Source organism: Thunnus thynnus, chromosome 24 (assembly GCF_963924715.1).
Source record: "Thunnus thynnus chromosome 24, fThuThy2.1, whole genome shotgun sequence".
Lineage (NCBI taxonomy): Eukaryota > Metazoa > Chordata > Actinopteri > Scombriformes > Scombridae > Thunnus > Thunnus thynnus.
The window spans coordinates 5,855,646-5,875,958 of record NC_089540.1 but is presented as its reverse complement, the minus strand read 5'-3'; the positions used below and the strand labels follow the sequence as shown (position 1 = coordinate 5,875,958).

The following is a 20,313-nucleotide window of genomic DNA, read 5'->3' as shown; positions in this document are numbered from 1 at the left end:
AAGGTGAATTGGTGTGAGGACATAAGGATGAATGAGTGAGCAAAACAAGAAAAATTGAAGAGAGGAAAAAGAGCAAGAGGGAGGGAAGAGATGTAAGGAATGGAGGTAAGATAGAGATGTGAAGGTTGGAGTGTGTGTGTTTGTATTTATCTGTATGTGGAGCGACGGTCTGAGTGTGTTGCTTGTATATATGAGTGTATGCATGTATGCAATGAGCGGAGCCAGTGCGCACATTGGCGTGGAGTAAGAAGAGAGGGACAAGAATCAAATAAATTAATAAAAATAAGGGAAAACCAGACAAAAGCAAAGAACCGGCCAGAGATTTAAAGGTGCATTATGTTGATCGTTATGTCTATGGTGTGTTAACAAGAGCCATGGAGTTAACTTTGTGTTTCTGAGGAGTTGGCCGTTAATGTAAAGTTCGTCCACCACCAGGTACGTTCGCTTGTTGTTTTTCCAGCTCTCCTTCAGGATCGGGTACAGTACTTTGTGGCATTCGTTTATTACACGTGGAAATTGGTTTTTAGTTCCAAATTTAGTTCCTTTTAGTTCTTTCCCTTTGCTTTTGATCAGTTCTTTCTATTGAAAATGTTCAAATTTTGAGAAGATTGGTCTGGGTACTGTGCTTGATGGTATACCGATGCAGTGTACTCCATGAAAGGTTATGTTGTTTACTCTATCCGGTGAGAATTTAAAAGGAAAAATGTAGGCTTGTATTTTTAGTCTTATTTAATCTGATTTCCTTTAGTTTCTGGGCTGATGTTGTTGCCTACAGCTGGAGACAGGGCACCACCATGTCCAATCTCACCTCTGTTGTCCGGTTCTCACGATACTCATGCTGCCATTCATACCATCCAACACCTTCTTCTGCTTGCTTGCCTTACATAAATCTCTGATTATGTCCTCCATAAATTTAAGTACAACTCTGACACAATACTGACAAGCTGGAAACTTGTCATGTCATCATCTGATCAGGTTCAGGTACTTGGCCAACAATGGAACCTTCAGGTGTGCTTGGACCCTTGAGTTGTGCACACTGTATTTTTCCTATAGACTTTATCAAGAGAAAGAATTCATTTAAATGATATGACTCTACTCCAGTCAGCAATAATCTTAAATCATATATCATGCCAAAAGGGAAGGGTCTAAAAGTAAAAAATGAAAGGGAAGGGGAAAATCCACTATTTAAAGTGAGAAGCATAATTATAATGTATGGAGAGAGTGAGCTAAAATTGGATCTTTTTAATGCACTGCATGTTGTACAATCATTACTGTGTTTCGCATAAAAGTATTCATGAGGTAAGACTAACAACGCATTCGTATTTTCTCTCTGAGCTCTTTCATCTGCCAACAAAATTAAGTTTAGCTCACTGCTCCAATATGCTTGGACAGCTTGGGTCATGCTTTATAACACCTTGCCCACGCACAGCTGATCAGGTTTGAATTTCTCCCCGACAGTGTGTAGGTCTCATTCTCTCTGCCCTCTGTGAAACAAGAAAGCATCATTCAGAGTCATAGATGTTGTTTCTTCAGTATTTTATTCATTAAATAAATAAACAAAGCTTATTAACCTTACATGGCCTCTTCCTTCACTGATGTGGATTACACCGCTAGGAGGGATTTGTTGGAACCACAAGTCAAATGTTGAACTTCCCTCTGGAATATTAGCCAAACAGAAATGAGCTGACTGGCCTGAAGGGGAATTTAGATTGGTCTAAGTCATTGGTTTTCAAACTGGGGTCTGGGGACACCTAGGGGTCCTTGAGGGGGTTCCAGGGGGTTACCATAAAAAAGGAGAGTAGTTAATTTTTATTAATATTCTATTCACTAGAAGTTAGCACAATGTATAAGAATGACTATTCTGATCAGCGGTTCCCGCCTTTCATGGTTATCTCCCCACCTACAGTATAGACCGTTATGGAATTCTCTACTAAATTATATTTAACATTATCTCCTCAGATAAGGGTCCCTGGGACAAAAATCTCATCAAACGGGGGTCTACAGCTTGTTACATATCAATTTGGGGGTCCTCGACATGAAAAGGTTTGAGAATCAATTGTCTAAGAACCAATGGCTCAACTGTCAACTGAACGACTGATTAAGAATAAGCACCACACTGTAATTGCAATATTCAATAAACAGCATCCAATTCTATATCATAAATATGAATATTAAATATTAATTTAAATTTAAGTGTATCCAAAGTGCTTATTCTGTTGTGTATAGCTATCATTGAATATACAAAATTATCCTATTACTTTAGTAAGTGTCTAAATGTTCCACTCATAAGGTTATGTTTTAAATTCTTTTTGGTAAAACATACCACTCATAAGGGGAGAAGTGTCCCCGTTTCCATGACTAACATTACAGTAAACTACGATAGCTATGCAGTTGACTTAAGCTAGGTTGTAGCTATTGGTTAGCCATGCACAATGTGTTTTTCACTTGCTAGCTAGCGGGCTAATGGTTAATGTCCATATGGCAGCAGATTAGCGCTGATTAAAATAGATTTCCAGCCAGAAGAAAAACATCACAGTAATGTTACATAACTTGCAAACACACCATATATGTACCTCGTGTTTAGAGGTCATGGAGAAATTAAAACTCACCTGGAAGAAAACATAAGTGCTTTTAGTCCCATTTAAAACAAGGGGTAGTGGTGCACTTCAGCCTTTTGCGGCCGAAATGAGTATTACAACAACAACCACTCCTACCAAAATCAAAACTTTTCCCATCAGTTTCACAGATGAAAAAAAATAAGGAATAATATTATTTATATTATCTATATTATCCTGGCAAAACCTTTTTTTCACCTGTTCTGAAGTCATAAACACCAGAGAGAAAACAATTTAGGTCAGACTTAGAAAATGGATCACCAGAATTTCTTTATAGTATGATAAAGAAACAAAAGACTGTAGAAAAGAGCATACAAAGTGAAGATATATAATCAGAGTATTGATTGGACATAACATCTGTTACATCAAACATAGCTTTTTGAACAATATAAAGCTTTGATTTCACTTTATAGCTTGTTGTCTCATCAAGTTATTGAAAACATACTATCCAAATCTGGGCAAAAGGGAGGAGGCCTGAGTGATGCAAGCAGCAATGCATGAGCCTGTTGGGCTTGTTAATAGACGGGTATCTGTGCATTTCATAGATGAATTCAAGCTGCAGTCGACCTAATTTCAGTCATTTACAGTGATTTCCAATAGTGACTAGTTTTTATGGTGGAAAATAAACATCAAAACACGTGGTCAGTGTTGCTGTAATAATTCATCCTTTCCATCAGGGCTGACTTGTGAAAGTGATAATGTATCTCAAGAGACTTCCTGGTCAAATAAAGGTTAAAGCAGCTATAATTGCTATAATAATGAGTTGAAGCAGGCAGCTGTTTTCAGTGAAAAAGCTCCAAAAACCCACTGTACACTACCTGCTCAGCACCACACAGCAAACAGAAACAGTTAGCTGTAGACTAGCTGGTGAACATAGTGGAGCATATAGCATTTAAAGAGCCAGATATTTCCTTACATTCATCAGGTGGACAGAAACACGACTCCAAATGAATGATAATGTTGCTCTGTAACTGCTGAACAAGCGACTGCTTGCTAATGAGTTCGCCTTAAAAGGTTATGATATGACAGTGTTGTGTTCACGACTTGTTTCCGCTGCCCCTTAGTGGCCCAAAAAATCAGTTAATGCAGGTACACCTTAAGAAATGGGGGACAAAACTCACCACCCTTGTTTGTGTAAAAATGCCTCCTAACATACCGCTAAAGCTAATATGAGGCTTTAGCAGTCTGAGCTAGCTAGAATAACCGTAAGTGCAACTACTAGGACAAAGATACAAACTTTATTTGGCTAATTCAGACTCTCATTAGCTTTAGCTGCTACAGTGTTTTTGTGCTATGAAAGGAACTCTTAATGTCGAGTATTGACAGGAGGAATGATGGCAGCGACCCATAATTCTCTCAGCTTACGTATGGCATGTGAGTGTTAGCCTATATTAAGATGGATTTGAGAAAATCCAAAGCTATCCTTTAAATTGTTGAGAACCATTCTCACCAATATGGCTCACTGGCTAGCCTTGAGCTTGTGTCCTTCTCTGTCAATGATTGCCATAAAACAGTACTGACCTTACGCTTTAGCCAGCATAAGACTGTTTTCACCAGAAAAACAACATATGGCGTCTGTTCAAATGCCTACAACAACCCATGTTTACATTCACCTGACAGGAACCTCTTGTGGCTGTGAAAATTCTCACAGTTGTCATCACTTGTAAGCAAAGTAGCATGACATTACTATCGCGCCTGCAAAACCCATGAGGGAGGAGTGGATGTTAGGGCCAACAATGCATTCGACTTTAACGCAATATGAATCGTCTGGTGACTTGTTTTAGCTGTACCTCAGTGCAATCAGTTGCTTTTTCAGTTTTAAAATTATATCTATGCTTTACCTTCAGCACAGAAAGATAGAAACTTCTCTTCCAACATGTCAACATGTCAACATGTCATGTGTTTCAGTTCATTTTGTTCTGTTCTTTCTGACAGCTTCTCAGTGGTAGAGAGATGACACAAAATAACTCTGTGTGTCTCTGTCTACAGAAAAAAAAGACACTCAGGATTCAAGTGGACAGGTTCTTTCAGATTCGAGTGGCATCTGGCTCTGGCACATGCTTTCCTGTCTTGAGGATCCAATTTCACCTGTGTATCAAGGATTTCAAATTACACTTTGGCCAAATAGCAAATATCACCATGAGTGTTTGTTTTTCGGCCCCCTTGGAGGACAGGTGCACAGCTCAGGATAGTTCAGATCCTGTCATGAAGAGGAAAATCAATAGAAGTGACTATAAGGTTCTTCTCTGGGAATTAAGCATTCATTGTATTTATCTAGACTGACAAATACCAGTTCTCTGAGTAAATTGCGTGAAAATACTGCTTCACAGAAGTGTGATTTTTATTTAGAAGACAGCGATGTGGCTCTCCAGAAAGCCAGCTTCTATTTCTACGCACAGGCAAAACAAAAAGACCATATTTAGAATTATTCTGATAACCTAAACTCTTTAACTCTAAATTCAAAATTCAAATCATCTCCTCTAATTACACTGCCAAGTTTAAAGCTGCACTAATCAATGCTCTTATTTTAACAATGGATCAAATAATTATGTGCAATGTGAAAGGGGTCACTTAGAATGACAAAACCCACAGAGAATTATTACCTGACTCTGTGGGTTCCCTCAGTAACTGAGCATTTTAGTGTCAATTGCGATGATTGTTTTGGTTTTCTGGCCCGCAGACTCAGCAACCTCGTTTCCAGCCGCAGCAGGAAGCTGTTCAGTGAACTCTTTGCCCAGCAACACGACAGACTGATGTGATGAATCATAGTGGAGCATTTAGCAAGCTTAAGAACTAAAAGGAGAGTGAACTGACTTATATTTGTCAGGTGGCTAGAAACACGACTCTAAATGAATGCTAATGTGGCTCAATGTCTCCTGGATGTGATGACATGTCAGTGTGGTGTTTTCAGCTGCTTCGTCTGTTTTCTACAGAGGAGATTTTGAAGCATGCGTATATTTCCCAATATAAACATATTTTAGTTTACTTTTTATGACATCAAACAAACAGGGGCTTATGTCACAAAAGCGAAATTTCATGAATGATTGTCATTCGCAAATTGCGGATACATTTGCATGTCCTACAAGGCTTTCACATGCTCCTGCAAGTATGGCATTGAAACAGGTCCTTAATTTGATGGTTTGATGATCACATTCACATAAAATGGGCTCTTTAAGTAGCAAGGCAGAAAGTAAAAGGATGGAGTTCGGCAGCCCATTGAACTTCACCCAGGAGACCACTTTTTTCCCAACACAGTACCCTAACCATACCTTAAAGTGGACATAACATGCTCTTTGTGATTTTCTGTCATTAACATACTGTTATAATGTCAAATGTCTATCAGCCTGCCTGAATGCTCAGTTTTCAAAGTTATATCTACTTACCCATCGAACTGACATCAGATGATTGTTCACACATGCCCACAAACGGCCATCTGTTCCCATAGCCTTTGTTGCTAAGGTTGCTCCATGGTTGTTCATGTTTTCCACTTGCATATTTTAGATCGGATTAGTCCAGTAGAGGGCGGAGCCAGTGTGAGATAGAACAGCCTGTTTCAGACAGAGTGAGTTAAATAAGGAGTTTTTTAAAAATGTAAATCATGCAAAGATACCAGTACCCCATAATAGAAATATAGACCCATGCATGAAAAATATAGAAATATGCATGACATGTCCTCATTAAGCATTAATTCATGTGCAGATATTGTAGAAAGTGAGAATGTTCATTGGCAGTAGCGGGCCTTTGTAACCGTGACAACAATACTTTTGCCAGCAGCTTTCTTTTGTTTAAGCCAATCAGCATCCACAGCTGAGTGTCGGTGCTAATAAAGATGTTGCCTCTTAAAAAAAACTGACTCTGCAGTCTCAAATGGAACAAAGTATTCTCTCAAGAAATTCCTCTCCACATTCACAAACTTGCTCCAAAATGTTGAAGCTTTTAATAGCTAATTTCACTTCTGCTAATGCGCGTCTCGCTGATGAATTTGAAAATTATTGTTTCATTAAAAGGATATTAAGTCTTTAAGAGGCGTATGTTTGGGGGCGTTGACTGACACACTCACAAGTAAACACACACTCACATCTTTCGCTGTGTTTGTCGCTGCTTGCTCTCCCCACATCAGCTCCACACTCTTGCCCAAATTTGGATTTCCTCCTGACAAGGATGAAAAGCGAGCGTGTACAGCATCTGCGCTTTGTTCACCTACAAACCAGACAAGTGAGACAGTCCCCTTCATGCTTTGATTGTGCTGTAAGTCAGTGAAAAATGTTAGAGCACTAAAATGAGAAATTTTACCAGGGACAAAGACACAACAGCACAGAATAAGTCAAAGAAAAGCTGATTTTCATCATGGTCTCACTTTTACAGACATTATCTCATGCATGGAAAATTAATTTTAGGATGATATGTTGATGTAAGAATATAAATTGAGTCATCCAGTTTCATATTTTACAAGCAAAATATGAAACTGTGTCATGAAGTGGCTGACTTGTGATCATTGTTGCTATCTCAAAACATCTGCTGTATTGACTTGTCCAGTGATCAGCGCTAAGTACTCCTGTTTTTAGAATCCTTTGGACCCTGACCTATAAGTTAATGCCGTCTTCGAGAAAAACATGTCCTACGCTGATGATTAAACAGTTCTGTCATTTTGAGGGATTTCACACATCAACCAAGCAACCAAGTGTGATCCTGCACCATCTGGTTTGAAGCCAGCGTTTCATATTCTCTAGTGCAAAAGTGCATTATGTGATATAAGCTATGATGAGTACCGTGCATTCACACCATGTGCTTCATGGACCGGAAAATGAAGGATCCGAAGCATATTTAGTGCCTTGAATGTCTTTATTTGAAAGTGTTTCTTTCTCCTTCTGTCTCTCCATCTTCCTCTCCAGGATGACCATCAACGCAGAATGCCAGCTGCAACTCCATAATTTCCCAATGGACGAACACTCCTGTCCTCTCGTCTTCTCCAGCTGTGAATATTGGCAATAGCATAAACACACACACACACACACAGATAAATATGCACATATTAATGCATTGTGATGCCTATACTTGTAACACCTGCTATACAGAACCTTTTCAAACCGAGGTAGAGCTTCATGAACGCAAAAAAGAAACCAAATAGAGACTAAATGAGTATTGACAGATACAGATAAAAACACAATGTTTAAAGTTTTAAGGTGACATTTAAAGCTACTGGAAATCACAACAGGAAGGTGCTGAGTAACAGATAAAGTCATGAAAATTGCTGTTTTAGAGAAGAGGGGGTCTGAGCAGGTGGAAATAAAAGCACAATTTTATGCCAAAATGAGTACCGAAATTGCACTGTGCCACCTGAACACAACCTCAAGTACCATAGTCATGTGACTTCCCCACACTGGACATGTAGAGTGAAAATGTTGAGTGGTTTACAATGGAAAATGTTGTTTTTCAGACCAGTATGTATGTTAATTCAGAATAACATTTTTATAGTGTAGTGTAATTTGACTTAAGTCACCCATGCGGGAGTTAAAAAACAAGGATTCTCAGCATTATTTTTATTTTTATTTTTATTCTATTATTATTTTTATTCTTATTTTATTCTTTTACAGCCAGGAAATGAATAGAACCTTAAGTTGAAGTACTGCTTTACTTATGAATTTACTCCTAAATTATAAATTATATTGGCATTTTTTAAAATGTAAAATCAATTACAAATACTTTAAAAGTAGGTTTTCAACGCTTGAGTCTTTTCTGAGAATTTCTGTCAACATCTTCTCTATGGGAGAAGGCAGATAGTACTTTTGCCTCTCAAAGGCTCATCAGAATCAGATGAGGCATCAAATGAGGAAGACAGAGAGGATAAACTTGCATTGGTAATGATAAGACAGAAGAGGGAGCACCCCGAAACAGTATATTTAGGTATAAATAGGAAGGATAAAAAAAATATGGAAGATTTAAAATGCCTAAATTAAAACAAGTTAAACAAGGAAATAAAGTGAAATACAACACACAGTTATATGCATTTCCATTTTCTAAATGCATTTACTGTGCCATAATGAAATGAAAACATGTTAAAAGAACAATTATTTAGCTGCTCGTCTAAAAAAAATTAATTGTTTTTCATTGTGACATGAATTCCACAAACAGTTCTGAGCGACACTAATCTCTGCCTATAGTCACGTCACAATGAAAAACAATGAATTCAATTATTAAAGATAAAAAGCTAAATTATTATCCTTTCAAAAAATGTTTTTCATTTCATTATGACTCAGTAAATGCACACATAAAAAGGAAATACATAATAATAATATTAATAATACATTTGCAACGCACTTTTTATTCGTAGTGAATCTCAAAGTGCTACAGCGTTAAAAGCATACAACACACAACATAATGAAAATAATTAGAATTAAGATGAAAAAACCTTCCTGAATAGAAAGGTTTCTAGGCCTTTTTTTAAAGAGTCTAAGATCTGTGCTGCCCTCAGATGGTTTGGAAGGCTGTTCCACAAGCACGATGCAGCAGAGCAGAAGCCTTGATCCCCCATGGTGCGGAGCTTAATACCGGGGGCCCCATGGTGTGGAGCTGAGGGTGCAAGTGGAGGTTTGTGGTGTGATCAGTTCCTGTAGGATTTATATGCGAGTAGCAGGACTTTGTAGTCAACTGTGAAGGAGACAGGGAGCCAGTGCAATGAAAACTGAATTGGTGTTATATGTTCGTGTTTTCACACTCTCATCAGTATCCTGGCAGCGCTGTTCTGAATGAGCTTCTGGATGCTCTGCCAGGGATCCCTGGGCAGAGTGTATTGCAGTAGTCCAGTCTTGAGGGTATAAAGGCATGGACAAGTTTCTCTGCATCTGATAGGGTTAGAGAGGGGCGAGGTATAGAGATATTTTTGAGATGGTAGAAAGAGGTTCTGCATAGATGTCTAATGTGTACTGTATTTCATTATATTTCTTTGTTTAAATTTAGGCATTTTATATCTTCCATGTATAGTATCTGCATGTATAGTATTTTTATGCATTTCAGAGAAAACTCGATGCAGGATATACTTCAATGGAAAGACCTCCATTATGTTGAAATGCATAAATATAAAGTGAGGCATGGTCTTGTTCATGAATAAAATACGCAGAAGTTTTCCCTTTGGATAGAGTAAAGCTAAATGTTTCCAGCTTTTATGCTAAGCTAAGCTAACTGACTGGTGGCTATAGTCTTATGTTTAATAATAAGAATAAGTGTATTTCCCAAATGTCATACTATTCCTTTAAGGGTCAAAAACTCCCAAACAGATGTTAAAAAAAAAAAAAAGTGGACAAAAATGGCATAATGGCTGCCTGAAAATTAGCCCTCAAACGTTAATTGTTCCATTAACCTGTCCCTTATTAAGTTACCCACCACCTAAAAAGCGTCACAAATCTAATTTGATTTTGTATGACAGGCCATTCTGTTGGAGCAGACATCTTTCACTGGTAGATATGATTGAATTTTGGTAATAACCATTACCTGATGCGACTACAGATGGCAGTATTTGTCACTGGCCATTATTAAACCTCCTCTCAGCATTGAATACAGATAATCAATTGAGTATTTTTGAGCATATACAATTTGTTCACAGTGTGATGAGACCAGATGTTACAGTACTATAGGTAGTGAAAGAGCTATTGACCGCAAATGGGCTTCCATTATGTTTCTGCTCTCAGTGAAAAGATTTGCAATAATGACCCTTTTTCCAGGCTCAGTACATGACCATGTGCATGGACATTTTCTTGTCTGTGGCTGCAATGGATGAGCAGCAAGTGTCTTCAAAAGCACTGAATTAAAGCCTTGAAGTTTAAATGATTATATTCGCTACAGCTGAATGTTGGGCTGAATGCTGCCATCACCCCAACATGTTGAGAGCTAATCATAACTGCTCAAGCATGTTTTTTTTTTCAAGATTATGTTTTAGATTTGGCTTCACAGCAAAAATGATGATATTATTCATTTGTAATGAATACAAATGCAAGCTTAGATAGCAGCAAATTTCTGTTTTTGCAAAATGAAGCTGTCTTCAGAATACATTTTACAGTGAAAACTCTAAATCTCCCCATTTACAACGCATATAACTGTGTTTTATTCAGGATTTTCTGATTAGTGCAAGATTTCTTGATAATTAAGGAACAACGGAAATTACATTCGGAGACGTTACTAAAAGCAAGTCCAGAAGATAAGATAAGATAAGATAACTTTATTGTCACTGTACAAGTTCAATGAAATGTCATTTGGAGCAAGCCTATACATGCCTATATAAGAATAAATAACTATAAAAAAAATGAAGACACTGTACAGTATAAGATACAAAAATACAAAATAGATAAGAACCAATCAAGACATAATAATAAAAGTAAGATGTCTGGTACTGGGAGCAAGTGGAGCTAGTGCAGCAGTTTGGAGAAATATTAAATAGAGCATATTATTGCATTTGAAGATATATTGCACAGAACAGATTATTGTTAAGGGAGGAGGTGAAATAAATAAAGGAACAGTCACAGTGGTTGATAAATAATTCTATTACTGCTCTTGAGGCCAGCGTGCTTGAGTTTAAGAGGTTTAATTACCTCTCTAGGCTTCTTGATAACAAAAACAACTTTTATAACATCTGGTCTTTGTCTGGTTTAAAATGTCCAAAACTTTTTATGTGAACATGATCCGTGGAGTCTTATTAGGGGTAGGAGACATAGCTGCACATATGTCAATTCTTATGGAAAATATAAAGCTGCTCTCCAGGGCTCCTCATACGAATCTGATAAGGAAACCATTTCCATCAATCTTAATGTTACAACAGAACATGAGACACTTTTCAGACGCCAGAGAAAGCACATAAACTAAGTGAGCAGCAAGTGTTTTTCGCTCAGGTCTGCTCCGTCTGTTTTGCATAAACACGTTGTCGGCCTACAAATTACACATTGCATGGCAGATGGTTTGTAAAATGAAGATCTGCTGCAGAGGAGGAGGGCGACGAAGCAGACCAGAGGTGACTTATAGTCTCTCTCAGTTGTTGTACATCAGGATGACACCTGATAATGATGCTGAATTTGGCCCTCGCTTTTATCCAATTTCTAAACGCGTAATCTTTCAGTGTAACTTCCACTGCCATCAACCTCTTCAAATCCCACTCAGAAGAAAATTTACCACTCAAGGCACGTGGCTGTTAATGTGTTATGATATTGTAGAAGCCTAATGTACAAGGCTTTTCAAATGTTCTCTCTTCTTCCTGAAGCAAGTTCTCCCCATTATGGCTGCAATCAATTTCGTTTATTGAGATAGAACATTATAAACATGATGAATGTGTTGATGGCCTCACTAATCTTTCTTATTAATTCAGAATATTTTTTTAATACCAGTTGTATTCCTGAAAAGACATTATGCACCTTACAGACACGTTTTGATGGCTTGGTTTTTGTGACACAGAAGCTTTTAAGCTTTCTTTTTAGTGTATTCACAGTATAATACGTTTTAGAAAAACTTTTTTGATGACTGCCAAAGCCATAAAAAGCCCGGAAAGGTGTTCTTAACTATGATTACAATCACTCTGTAATCAGCCATGCCTCATGCAGTTATCACCATTACAGGCATGGCCGCAATCATGCCCTAAAGAACACGCTCTGTGGTGCTATGTTGGTCACATACATAGGTAGGTAATTTGCTATGTGGCAGAAATGGCAAAATATGACTATTTCATTACATTTCAGTACTTAAACCTATGTTTTGTCAATCAGCTGACAGCCACCAGAAGAAGTGAAAGTCATTAAATAATTCCTCAAAACTGTAATCTTACAAAAGCCATGTGTTGGCATGTCTTTGTTCACCAGAGATAAGTTAATTTCAGGACTTGGTATTACAAAATAACTTTGCTGTACATTAAAAAGAATCTTCAAATGCAAGTAACACAAGTGGGAGAATATAAGACTTTACTGCAAATGGTATATAGGTGATAAATTAGATGTATTGATTAGACTTTCTAGCAGACTAGATACCATTCTTTACTATTTAAATACAAATGTCCCAGTTACACCAGTTGCAGTAAAAAAAAAAGCAGCATTAACTACATCTCAGTGCTGCTGAAACAGGCAAGTCATACATTTATAGATGTAATCAGCAGTTCTCAGTCGGGCTCAAAAAAGCTGCAGACCTCCATGATAACTGCCGCAGCCCCTGTTGCATTATTTGAAACCCCTCGGCAAGGGCTCATGAATGGTTAATCATCAGAAGTTGTCACTCCGATTTTGTGTTGTTCACAACTTATATATAATACATTATACAATATGTTTTTTCAGAAACCAATATATTTAATTTTATGTTTGTTTTGACCGCATTTATTTGGTCAAAATAGCCAAAAAGAAGAAATAGAAGTTTTTTATGTATTTTTCTGCAGTGAGTGTCCTTCACATTAATATTCTCCAGGCAGCAAGAATTTCAGGCTCCAAGAAAGAGAGACACCTAACACTAGCTAGACCCTCTCCTTTTGGACAAACACAACACTGATAGGCTAACTAGCGTCCGCTTTCAGTGTGGAAGCTTGTTAGCCTAGCTTGCTAGTTTCCACTTTCCAAGTGGAATACAAACTCTATCTTGGACATTTTGCCAACTCTGTCTCCTTAAAATTATGTTCGTATACTGCTAAATTGTTTTTACAATTACATTGCATTGGCAAACGTAATCAATGGCTGGATTAATTTGACAGTGGCACTAGGGGTTTAGGCAAAAGCACTATGGCTAAGGTTAGTGTAAGATTGTGGTGTAGCTTAAATGTCACTATGGACTTTTTTTCTGTATTAAACCAAGACCATTTTATTTCCCTAACCTTAAACAAGTGCTGCCAGTGACTAAACATAACCATAATAGCTTTAGCAATAGCAAAATTAGCTATAGCAAAAGTTTAATATTATTGTTACAACCAGCAGACATTGTATTGCCAGATTTGATGTCTTGATGGGAAAAAAGGAACTATATTGTCTCTGAATATTATACGTTCATTATCAATATTTTCTCATTATATTGAGAGAAAATGAAATGCAGCCAGCATTACTTGTCCTGCAAAATGTATTTGGTGGTTTAATTTAGTTATATAGTATATAAATATAATTTCTAGAATTTCTGCTGTGGGAAACACCCACCCAGAGGCTTTAAGGTTATTAAAAGCCACAATATCATTATGTTTCCTTTCATATAAAGCAAGTAGAATTAAAGATTCAATTTTAGATTCCCCATATTGCTATACTCACATGATATTGTTTCCACTGGCAGAGATCCTCACATATAATTGAACTTGTTTACAGAGATATGGCAGAAGTGGACATTCCTCGTCTTCTTCACTTGGGGGATAGACACAGACAATATTAGAGCCAAGGCCACAGAAGACTGTAATTTATAACACTGCGTGAGAACATGTTGCTTCAGGGGCTTTTCGGGGTATGAAATATGACAGACATTTTGTAGCTATGAAGATACACTAGTAACCCAATGGTAATACTGTTTGCAGTTAAGATAATTGTACAAACACACCAAGAGAAATATGTTTGCAATAATGTTTGCCATCAATATTAGTGATTAAAAAAACACCCCTCTTGCATCACGGTGATTGCTCTTCTTGGTTATAGATGACTATCCTCTAAATGAGACCATTTACATAATTAGTCTAGTTTCCACTACAGGGTACAACAAGGCTTGCCACTTGCTCATTATTGCTGTCAATCATTTGTCTGTGCAAAATTGCTTCAACTTGTGAAATGAGCTCAGCTTTATTTTTACATGCAGAAGTCGTTAGAAATGAACTAACTTCTTGTGCACTTTCGGTGCTCGAGTTTATGAACTGCTCCACCCAGCAAGGATCTGTATGTGAAATCCTGCAATTTAATGCTAAACATGTGAGAGACACTTTAAAGCATTTTCAAGCAGGTCATTTTCCTGGTAAGCACCACTTGGCTCCTATATGGAAAAGTACTTTCACACGTCACTGAAGTGTAACAATAGGCTTGTTGTCACAGAAGTATATGGAAGATACATGGCCTGTAATCGTACACTACAAAGAAAAATTCCATTTATGAAAAAGCCAAGCAATTTCATATTACTTTTCTCTGAAGTAGCCCTAGCTTTTTCCTCCAAGATGACAGTGTCTTGCAATAAAGCACACTGCTCCATTTTTACCATTAAAATAGAATTGTATTCAAGAGCATTCTTGAGAACTATTGACTTTTAACTATAGAAACCTGTGAAATGTTTCCATTGAAATTAAGATTTTAGCACTAAATAATACATCGCATAACACGGTAGAGTGGATATTTGTTCGACTTGAATGCACTACAGTAAATTCCAAGCAAACAAGTTCAAAGTAAGTTGGTCTGCAGTCCACTGATTTGCCCATGAAAACTTTCTGTATAAATTTGTATGAATCATGCATACAATAAAAACTGCACTGCTGCATTTATCTTTCCTGTATTCTTTGCCTTCAACTTTTTCTCTCTGTCTTTTGTGTTCCCTCATTCTTTCACACACCTTACTGTGTGGTTTCTAGATGGCTACCCGCGAGACGAAATTGTGTACAAGTGGAGGCGGAACTCAGTGGAGACGTCGGACCAGAAATACTGGAGGCTTTACCAGTTTGATTTCATGGGGCTCAGAAACACCACAGATGTGCTCGCGACGACAGCAGGTAAGAGAGGCGCCAACAAAGACTAAGAAAAAGTCACAAAAAACAAGCTGAACAGTTGTATTTAATACCATTATATCTAATGATTTCATAAAACCTTATTGATCCACGCAGGAAAAAAATCATTGTCATTTGCACCCTGCCCTCTGAGGTCAGTTTTGACTTCGGACTAGCAGCTGGAGCTGGCAAGAGCTCAAAATAAAACCCAGCCTCTCGAGCTGCTCGACTACCTTGGTGCCCCGAGCTTTGCACAGGTTAACATTAGCACCATGCCCATAAATGTAATCATATAACTACAAGTTGAAAGCTCATAAGTATTCCCCTCGGGTGTAAGGGCAAATAGGTTTTTCCACTGACATTAATCACCAAGATTAAAGATTAAAAAGGAAGTTTAATTATTCACTCCTTTCCTTTTCTCTTCCCATGCTTTCAGTGCGGTTATTAGGCTTTGTGTTCTTTGATGATTTAATTTAAGTGTGTTGTTTGGCGGCAGTGGCAGCTGTAGAAATATTGTTGCTCCAACAGGTGCCAGTAATTATATCCACAACTGGCATGAGGTGGGCCAAGTTCTTAATACATTTTTAATGCCTGCACGTGACCCTTGCAGATAAAACCCGATTTGAATGGCTTAATAAGCAAAGCATTATGAATGAGGGAGATAGAGACAGAGCATGACAGTGATTGTTAACCTCTCTTAACCTTGTTTATGAATTGCATATATTCCTTCTAGTTTGTGCCATACGGTCTTTTGTCTTTGGAGAGATCTGCATAATGTGACCTGATTCAGCTTTCTAAGAGCTGAACCTCCGTTCATGAATATTCGAGGAACAGGAGTACTTGGCATAATTAGGAGAGAGATAACAGGGAGTGGCATCAAATTATTAAGGAGCTCAGTGGAAATTGGTTGCACAGCTCCATTTTGTTGTGCAAACTGTGTTGTGGCATGTTTTTGTCCCAATACTCAAACATGATATCAAGTATTGTTACCAACTTCTGCAGGAAATCATTTCTTTTTGTCTGTTTATCACCCATTGGGAGAAACTGATCAAGCATCCTGTTTATCTAATGAGAAACTGCCATTGCAGTTTCTCATTGTGTTCCTGATCACAGAAAAAAAAAAAGGTGACTGATGAGCGTTCTCATCCCGAGACACATTGATGGCCTTATAAATTATATGTTTTCCTGGACTCCCGCTGTATCGTCAACACACAGCCAAACTAATTTTCTGCTGAGATGCTCAAAAGCGACGGCAAACCTACACATCTACCTCATGCTGTTCAAGAAAATTAGCCGTTTTCTCATTTATTACCTCGTTTCTTTTTCCTGTTTCACTTGCTGGAGCTCCATCTCCACACGCATGATGATGAGATCCCCGGCTAAAAATACCTATCATTAATTTACATCATGACAAACTTCGAAAGTGCTGCGTTTCTTTTCCTCTCCCTTATTTCTCTCTCCCTCTGTCTCGCTCTCCTCGCTTTATCCTTCATCCCTCATAAACACATGAGGTATGGGGCTGTTTTAATGAGAACAGAGTGGACAGATCCCCGGCCACAGCGCCACTGGGGACCCCCGCCGCAAATCCACCGTCGTTATCAATTCAGCAGCGTCCTCTTCAAAAGGCCCCAATGCGGAATCCCAAACACTTCGGCGCTTTGTTCTATGATCCCATCGCAAATTCCCCAAAAGCTTCCATTATGCCCTTTTCTGTGGTTATATTGCAGAAATGCTGATGTTCTTCCTTTTCTTTCTTTACATGTCCACTGTGGAAATTTTTCAAATGCCTTTTCTTTTAGAATCCTGCAGTGATATCGCTGACAGTCTCATAGCCCTGTTCTGAGATTTCATCATGGATCACAATACTGATATTCCATTTGATGTTCCCCCTCTTCTTTATGTGAGAGATCTCTGATACATCCTTTGACTGTGCTTCCTAACCTACAGCTGACCACATATCATATTCAAATCACAGCTGGAAATCATCAAACTATGATGAAAGTATTAGTGCACGAGGAAGAGACATGAGCAGGCAGGCAGACGACTCCTTGGAACAGCGATTGTCCAATCTTAGCTTGGCAACTAGGCACAGCGGGCCATGGCAAGCTTTAGATTTCTTCACACGTTGAAGCCGAGTGCATGGGGTTGTAGTAAGAGTGATACTGAGGTGCCCCTTGAGCAACCTCCAACCTGCTACACTGGAGCTGCTTAGTAGCCAATAGATCAACCTTTGGTTGTACTGGGCAAATTCCAGTGGTGAATATGTTTAACTACATATGTGAGTGGACAGGACCGCCAGAAAGGGTATTGGTCTCTGTGAAATGTCCTGAATAAATAAAGGTTAAAAAAATAAAATGTTGTTCTAACCATACCCAGCTCGTTACCAAACCTCAATCAAAGTTTCAGTCACTCAAAGTCAACCTAATGCATCATTAATATTGCTTAAACTCACTTTTTGCGAAACAAACACTTGAAAATTGTATTTGACTGAGCTGCTGTTACATCATGGTTTACTGAGGCAAATGAGGATTTAGTGAGTGTAGAAAGATTTCAAAACTTAGTATATTAAGAGAAATGCATTCAAATATATGCTTTTTTCTTTAAATCACTGCATAAATTGTGTCAGTTTAGTGAGGGAGGAAGCAAGCACAATAACATTTCAGTTCTTTTGAGCTAATTAATGAAAGACTCTTCCCAAGAATTTTCCTTGGAAGTTCCAAACAGAAAGTAGACCTGACTGCACGGTAAGACAGTCTGTAGACAAGTGTAGAGCAGGTAACTCAGACTAATAAGTATTCTGCAGCAGTCTGTAAACAGAGGGGTTGTTAATGTCCTAACAGAGTGTAAACAGAGGGTTGCTTGCTACGATGCACGGTTAGAGCACGGAAGTCACCACACATCTGTGTGTATGGGCACAGTTATAGATAGTCCATCTGGGGATGTACTACGTTTTTACAGCCTCCATACAGTCATTTATGGAAGTTAAACAGTATTATCCTGCAACATTTGCAAGAATAATTTACATTAATCTTCCATGCATTAAACTGTCAAACTGAAACACTGTTTAGCTTGTTCTGCAGTTGCTGAGAAGGATGAAATGGAGAATAAGTCAGGAAACAACAAATTGATGTTTTGTTTTGTTTTTTTATTTACCCGTTGGCATATAAAACTGTGTGCAGTTGTTTGTATTTTTATTTAACATGCATTATCTTCCATTTCTAACTAGCTTTGGTCCATCTCAGACATAAATGGGGACATAATTTGTAAGTAGACAGTTATACTTCGGTGAAATAGCAAAATACACAGATTTTATGTTGTGCCCACTGTGTTGTGATTAAGGTTTGTTGTCCACATTGCAACAGAGAAAATTAACCAGATAATTTGCAGTAGTCTTTGTGATAAACCATCAACTAAGGCTTTTTTATTACAGGATCTGATTACATGTAGCCTTCCTTAATGGGCCATAGTTATAAAATTCCCTTTTTTGTATTGCCAACCATGGGATTTACTGAATTGACCATCAGGGATCTCTATATTGTATGAATGAAAAGTGATTAAATGCACCATTATCTTGTCTCCATTTTTATTACGCCCCTTGCTCTAGCAGTCACATATTTCTTCTAAACGAGTCTATTCTAAAGATCTGTTTACTAGGGATGGAAAGGAATACTAATGCAGGTAGACAGCATCAGAATTTTTTAGTAATACTCATCCTTTTCCCCTCTCTGTCATGATTTACACAATTTGCAACAAACATAACACCACTTATCTCAACACAGCGCTCACTACAGTGGTGATAGGATCTCTTACTGAGCACAAACATCATACAAGTGTACCATATACTGCTTTTAACGTCAGTCATGCCACTGAAAGGTATAATATGTACCTGCGGTACGTATAAAAACAACTAGACCTATGGTACATTTTTGTTTAGTTGTGTACTTACATTATCCCAAATGTTTCCAGCAACGTGAAAACTGTAGTGATGGTTGTTTAGCGATGAAGACAACAACTCCCATGATCCCAAGCTACTTCACGACGTCATCAAACTTCGTCTTTTGTTATTGTTTTGATTTAGAGACCCCTGGCGGCAGAAAATTACACTCTGCGTTGAAGCCTCCAAAATCGGTAAAACCCGTGTATTTTTATTTCATCTCATGAGGAGGGAGGAGTCCAAGTTAAAAACAAAAAGTGTTCAAAGCAACAACTATCAGATCGACCAAGCCCCAAAAGATCTGGCTGTGGATAATGATGAGGAAGTAGATGACTAAAGGCTAAATTGAAAAGAAAAAGGGCAGATGCTTTTTTGAAAAATGCGTTATTTTCCATTATTTTATTGTATTTCTAAGTTTATACAGTTGGTCATCTTGCTATGAAATGTAAATACAAGTTAGTTAAAACTGTGTTTAAATCAAACTTATTTTGCATTTTGCTAAGAGAAAAATAAGCCTATACTATTTGCCCTACTGCTCCTATTAAAAGTAAGAGACCTTTCATCTGGAGAAAGCCGCTCAAAGAGCAGTGTAATGTTTAAAAGTTTGTTACCATCTTTACTTAAAAATTGCAAGAAATAAAAAGAATATAGCCTTAAAACGTGTGATAGACGACTTCTGCTCACAATGTGGAGCGGCAGCAGCCCTCCACATTGTGAAGCAGCAGATATTTTATTTTTACCTCATGATCTGACATTGACCAAGACAGCCTGCCTGGAGGCCTCTTTGGCAGTGATTTTATATATATGAAATAAATCTGTCAACAGTAACTTTAGTATCATATTTTATTTTCCATTTTAGATGTACCAGTGTATATTGATTTATTCTGCCAACATAAAGTGACTGACTGCAAATATAGAGGTTCAATATCTCAACTCAATAACGCGCTGCTGATTTGTTGTATCAATGTATAACATAATGATTAACTGCGAATTTAGCGATATATATTGATATAACAAATGCAACCCCCCCCCCCCCCCCCCCCCCATAAGCACTTTGATATATTTCTTGCCATGCTTGTCACTTGTTTGCTTAG

At 37.9% G+C, this 20,313-nt stretch overlaps 1 protein-coding gene and 1 long non-coding RNA gene across 4 annotated transcripts in view; one reads left to right on the top strand and one right to left on the bottom strand.

Moving 5' to 3' along the window:
- Positions 1-20,313, top strand: part of LOC137176907 (gamma-aminobutyric acid receptor subunit gamma-3-like) — a 125,893-nt gene that overhangs the window by 59,034 nt on the left and 46,546 nt on the right. For all 3 annotated transcript variants that reach the window (XM_067582943.1, XM_067582942.1, XM_067582944.1), the window contains 2 exons: positions 7,508-7,590; positions 15,154-15,291. In XM_067582943.1, the coding sequence (XP_067439044.1) occupies positions 7,508-7,590; positions 15,154-15,291 (221 nt within the window). The remainder of the gene's footprint in view (positions 1-7,507; positions 7,591-15,153; positions 15,292-20,313) is intronic.
- LOC137176910 (uncharacterized) lies at positions 7,439-19,880 on the bottom strand. Its single transcript, XR_010925888.1, has 3 exons — positions 19,232-19,880; positions 13,865-13,954; positions 7,439-7,588 (listed from the first exon to the last, which is right to left on the bottom strand). It is a non-coding gene; the product is annotated as an uncharacterized lncRNA (long non-coding RNA).